Genomic DNA, 5674 nt, shown 5'->3' with positions numbered 1-5674 from the left:
TCTCTCTCTCTCTCTCTCTCTCTCTCTCTCTCTCTCTCTCTCCTATCTAGTGTTAAAGGATGAAACCAGGAATAAAGAGTGGGAACTACAAGGAGTTATTACCTCATTTTAGAAAGCACACATATAAGCCTTATATACACATTTATACATGCGAGCATTGCATGCCCAGATACAGGAGCAGAGAAAGCATTTCACTTTATTAGTAACACTCGGGTTAGGACCCCAGAAAACTTTCATTTCCAGTGTCCTGCTTGCTTCCAAATGCTTCCAAATGAATTCTCATTTACTTTACTGTTCACTGAGAGAACAGTAAATGTTAAAACTTCAAAACGGGCAGGTGGGGTGGTAAACCCCAGCACTTGGGAGGCAGGCAGAGGCAGGCAGATCTGGGAGTTTGGGACCAACCTGGTCGACAGAGTTTAATCTTCTCTCAAAACAAACAAACAAACAAACAAACAGAACAGAACAAACAAAAACCCTCCAAAAGGGGACAAGGGAGCTGGTTCAGTTGATGAACTAGCTGCTGGACAAACATGAGCCCAGACACCCCAGCATCCACTAAAAGCTGGCACAACAGTACCCAGCACTGCCTGGAGGATTCAGGGGCATGGAGACATTGAATCCCTGGAACTCATCAACCGCCCGAGCCAAACCAATGAGCTCTAGGTTTACTGAGAGACCCTGATTCAGGAACTACAGTAGAAGGCAATGGAGGAATAGAGTGCTAATTCTGGCTTCCACATGCCTGGGGTCATCCAGACAAGCACACATACACACTGCACGTACAAAAACAAAAACAAAAACAAAAACACCTGCAACCAGGCTTTTGTCTCTGAAGAGATGGACTAGAAACTGGTCATAGTAACTAACCACCTCTGGTAAAAGTCACACACTCTGCCTATAGTGACTTTTAAAATCAAGAAAACAAATCATAGGGGCTGGAAAGGTGGTACAGTTGCTTAGAGTGCTTGTTCCTGCAGAGGACCCCGGTTCAGTTTCCACCACCCACACGGCAGCATCAGTTCTAAGGAGTCTGATGACTTCTGGCCTCTTAGGGCACTCCACACATATGGTACATATACATATAGTCAAAACACCCATACACATAAAATAATTTTAAAAAGTTAAACCATCCCAATATTTAAAAAGACAAAACAAATAATCCTTTGACAAAATAATTACTGAGTTTTAGTTCCTTTCGCTTTGAAATGTCAGCTGACTCCAATTCTCGTTCCATGTCCCTCTGTGAGCCCAGCAGCGTGGGTGTGCTTACTCAATGCCCCTATTATAATGGAGCTGTCTTTGTCCTTGCCTCATATCTGGAAGCTCGCTGATAACAGCCACTGTTTGATCACCTGCCACCTCCATCCGAGCTCTGCTGCTGTCCACGAGTACATGTGTGATAACAGGAGGAATATACCCGCAGGTTGCATGTTTCCCTGCTCTTCTAGGTCCTGGACTCTAGCTGGCTGGTGGGGGAGGGGGAGCAGGGGGAGCTGGGGGGAGTGGGGAGAGTGGGGAGAGTGGGGGGGGGCGGGGGGGAGAGATGCCATTCCACCTTCCCCTTCCCCCACTTCCAGGCCTCTCACCCGCACACCGGATACCAACAGCTGTCTCAGTCATCAAGAAACCCACAGGGCAAACTCGGGCTACCTCCTGACAGCCACCGTGGTTACAGGTGAGATCACAACCATACTCCCCGCAGGATCCATGGGCTTCTAAAACAAACAGCGCAGGGGTATGTGTCAACACAGCGTCTCAGATGTCCTGGGGCTTCTCCAGAATCCTGTTGCAGGGTGGGACTTCCCGCCCGCTTCTACATGGCACTAGCCATGTTGATGGTTAATTCAACTTCACAAGATCTTGAATCAAATAGGAGATAACCTCTGGTCATATCTCTGAAGGAGTTCCTAGACTGGGCTGAGATGGGGAGACACACTAACTCTGGAAGGTTGTGAGCCAAACTAATGAGAAAGAGAGCCAGCACGGGGTGGGGGCTGGGGGACTTCAAATCTTTCTGCTTCCTGCCTGTGCAATGTGAACCGCTGCCTCACTCTTCTGGCACCATGCTTCCTCCACCCTGATAGACTGTTTTCTTGAACTCTGAGCCAAAATTAACCTTTCCTCATTTAAGTTGCTTTTATCAGTTATTTGTTTCGAAACAAATGTAGAAAACCCTACAAGGTGTCTTGAAGATGCCAAGCTAGAACCTATCTCAAGTCCCCAATGCCAGGCACAGAATCTTCACATTATTTTGGTGACCCCCCATCCGCCATTGTCCATCACAGTTACCTGGGCAAGTGGCCCCTTGCTCTCCATCCTGGCAGGAACAGACATTGGGGGCGATGCAGATTCCATTCCCACAGCCAAAGGAGCAGAGGGCTGAGAGGAAAGATGGAGGTGAGGGGGCAGACCCTGGCAATGCACAGCACTGGTGTGTGCTGAGAAGGCTTGGGTCATGAGGATGGATGGGTACTTACGCAGGGTACAATGCCCACTGCCCATGGAAGGGGCCCAGCCAGGGCAGCAGCCACTCCCAAAGCCAGAGAGGCAGACGTGGGGCCCCAGACGACGTCTGCAAGAAAAGAGAGCACTCCGCAATTTGTAGGAAGAGAGAAAGAGGTGCTCCCAACTCATCCACTGGTCTAAAGGACACACACACACACACACACACACACACACACACTGCCCGGTGCAGGACCAGACAACCATGTATGAGAACAGATATAAGCTATGAACACAGAGCAAAGGAAATGAAGGAGAGACCTGAAGAAAAGATGAAGGGAAACTGCAGTTGAGCAGCATGGGGGTGGGGGTGGCTGCTTTGAGACCTGACCTCTAATCACTCAGATGGCTGAGACAGGAGGATCACAAGTTTGAAGCCTGTTTGGGCTACCTGATGTATTCAAGGCCGTCCTGGGCTATATGACTATATTTTTTGTTATTATTGTTTTGGTTTGCTGGTCTGGGACTTGCTATACAGATCAAGCTGGTCTGGAACTCACAGGGATCCACCTGCCTTTGTTCCTTCCTGAGTTCTGGGATAGAAGATGTGTACACCACACCCAGAAATATAACGTCTAACACACTCACTCTCACTCAGGTCTTTTGTTCACATCTTCTTCCCCAAAGCCTCTCTTGCTGACCTTAGCCTGCTGTGCTGTGCTCCACCGTCCTTTCTAGGACACTCGATTACTTGTTAATTTCATGACCTCTTCACTGTCTATATCCTCTTTACTCCTCGAGGACAAGGGCTTCCTTCTAGTATTATTACTTACTTATTTTATGTATGTGAATACACTGTCACTGTCTTCAGACACACCAGAAGAGGGCTTCAGATCCCCATTACAGATGGTTGTGAGCCACCATGCCGTTGCTGGGAATTGAACTGAGGACCTCTGGAAGTGCAGTCAGTGCTCTTAACCACTGAGCCATCTCTCCAGCCCAGGACAAGGGCTTCTTATTTGTTCAGTTTTACATCTAAAGTAAGTCATAACTGCTCAATTGGTAAAGGAAGAAAGCAGGTCTGGGTGGCATTGCCCTAGAATGGCAGCAAGGTACCCAAGCCCCTCCACTCTCTGGAGCCAGTGTCTAAAAATGTCAAACTGCAGTCTGTAAGGCCATGAATATGCTACTGCCCTCGCTATCAAAGGACAGCAGGGCCCAGGTGATGGCAACAGCTCAGTGGGGACTCTGGGAGGGCTTATGGAGCCTTGGAGAGCGCCAGGAGAGGGTCACTGGAAAGACAGCTCCTCTGCTGCATGAGAAAGAAGACTAGAGACTCGGTATGAAAATGAGGAAGGAGAAGGCAATACAGACAGATGGACCAGCCTGAGCGTGGGCTAACGGAGAGATTAACAAGGGCTAGAACTCCTGGAGCCATGGAGCAAGGACCATGAATCCAGGCAAAGCAATAGGCACCAGATGACTTTCCCCACATACTCAGAGCTGATGGGAATTTCATCCCACCAACCAGAACACCCTCTATGCCTGTCCGTGTATCAGACAGAAATGATACAAGATAAGACAAACTTGCCTGGCTCTTAGGGTTAATAATCTGTGTCAAATGTGGAAACCTAGGGGGAACCATAGCAGTACAGAAAAGTTTGCTGGGGATTCTCCCTAGGGCCAAGTCCTTTTCCCTCTCAGAAGTCAATACCAGTGAAGACAAACCAGACCGACAGTGATGTCACACATAGAAACGATGATAGCAACAGCTGAGGAGGAGAGTCCAGCAGCTGGAATCTACAGAACAACTTAAGAGCTAAGCCAAAGGGGGCTCTGAAAGGGGCGTGAGGTGCCATCGAAGTTGTAAATGGTAGGGTGCCTGTGGAAGCTGGTGGAGTTCCACCTCAGATAGGCAGGGGTAGGGTGCCCACCAGAAAGCCCCAAGGGGGCTGGTGAGATGGCTCAGTGGGTAAGAGCACCCGACTGCTCTTCCGAAGGTTCAGAGTTCAAATCCCAGCAACCACATGGTGGCTCATAACCATCCGTAACAAGATCTGATGCCCTCTTCTGGAGTGTCTGAAGAGACCTACAGTGTACTTACATATAATAAATAAATAAATCTTTAAAAAAAAAAAAAAAAAAAAAAGAAAGAAAGCCCCAAGGAGCTTTCCGTGTGTGGCACAGTGATGCCAGGGAGACAGGTGGTGGGAGATCTGCAGGAACTGCAAGAGATCGCAGAACCCATGTGCTGAGCGGTAAGCCCTTCCTCCAGGGCTGCCCCTGCTGTGCGCCCCTGGGAAGATGTGGCTGTGGGCCAGGCCACCCGCTGACAACGTGTTCCCTTGCTATAAGTATCACGCACACACGATCACCACTCCCTCATCACCCCTTGGTGGTAGAGGACTAAGACACACTTAGGGAAAACGATTGGGTTTGGAAAGACACGCCTCCCGCCTGCCGCCTGCCGCCTGCCGCCTCCCGCCTCCCCGGCCTATGCACACATGCGCAGATACCAAAGCATAACCCTGAGCCACCGGTGGCTCCAAGGTCCACCGGGTGCAGAGAGCAAGAGACATTGAGAAAACCCCCAACCCCAAGGCAACGTGTGCAGAAGCAGAGGAGGCCCCGCATCGCCAAGGAAGAAAGCCAGGCAGTTGAGACCAACTGGCATGTGCTGGCGTTCCCTAGCCAGAGGGTCAGCCTATTCCCTTAGTACAAGATTCACTTGGAACCGGGATCTCCATCTCCCAGATTCCCTAGCCAGAGCGGTCCCCAGCCAGGGCCACCCAGCTGGCACAAACTACTGTCTCTTTGTCCAGACCCCTGGTGTGCCCACGCCACAAAGGATACAGGTCTAGCAGCTGCCCTATGCCAGTGCCTTCCAGCCCAACGCCGTGACGCTAGAAGGCTGGGCCGCTGAGAGGCACCGGGCTCTTACCTCTCCGCAGAGTAGTGCCCTGGCGCCTTCCTCCCGGTGTAGCCTCGGGCTGAAGACCCCAGCAACGGGATCAAGATGTAGGTGACATGAAGCAACAGTCTAGCCCACATGACTGGCAGCAGAGGTCCTGGACTCTACTGGGCTCAGGCCCCGCACCGGGAGGGGGCTACCGACCTTGTCCCTCCTCCTGGAAGCGATCTGGTTCCCCCACAGCTGGCAGGGGCTGAGGACGACGAGAAGAGGGCTGGTGTTTAGGGGAGGACTGCCTAGGCGGGTGGGGGTGGGGGT

The 5674-nt window shown here is 50.8% G+C and overlaps 1 protein-coding gene across 2 annotated transcripts in view; it reads right to left on the bottom strand.

The window, feature by feature from the left end:
* Vwce (von Willebrand factor C and EGF domains) overlaps positions 1–5674 on the bottom strand; it is a 32087-nt gene extending 26413 nt beyond the window's left edge. For both annotated transcript variants that reach the window (XM_021216338.2, XM_029542333.1), the window contains exons 1-4: positions 5387–5674; positions 2481–2575; positions 2293–2382; positions 1590–1718 (exon numbers count right to left, since the gene is read on the bottom strand). In XM_021216338.2, coding sequence (XP_021071997.1) covers positions 1590–1718; positions 2293–2382; positions 2481–2575; positions 5387–5496 — 424 coding nt within the window. In that variant the 5' untranslated portion in view covers positions 5497–5674. The remainder of the gene's footprint in view (positions 1–1589; positions 1719–2292; positions 2383–2480; positions 2576–5386) is intronic.

Source organism: Mus pahari, chromosome 1 (assembly GCF_900095145.1).
Source record: "Mus pahari chromosome 1, PAHARI_EIJ_v1.1, whole genome shotgun sequence".
Lineage (NCBI taxonomy): Eukaryota > Metazoa > Chordata > Mammalia > Rodentia > Muridae > Mus > Mus pahari.
This window is presented reverse-complemented; position numbering and strand designations above follow the sequence as displayed.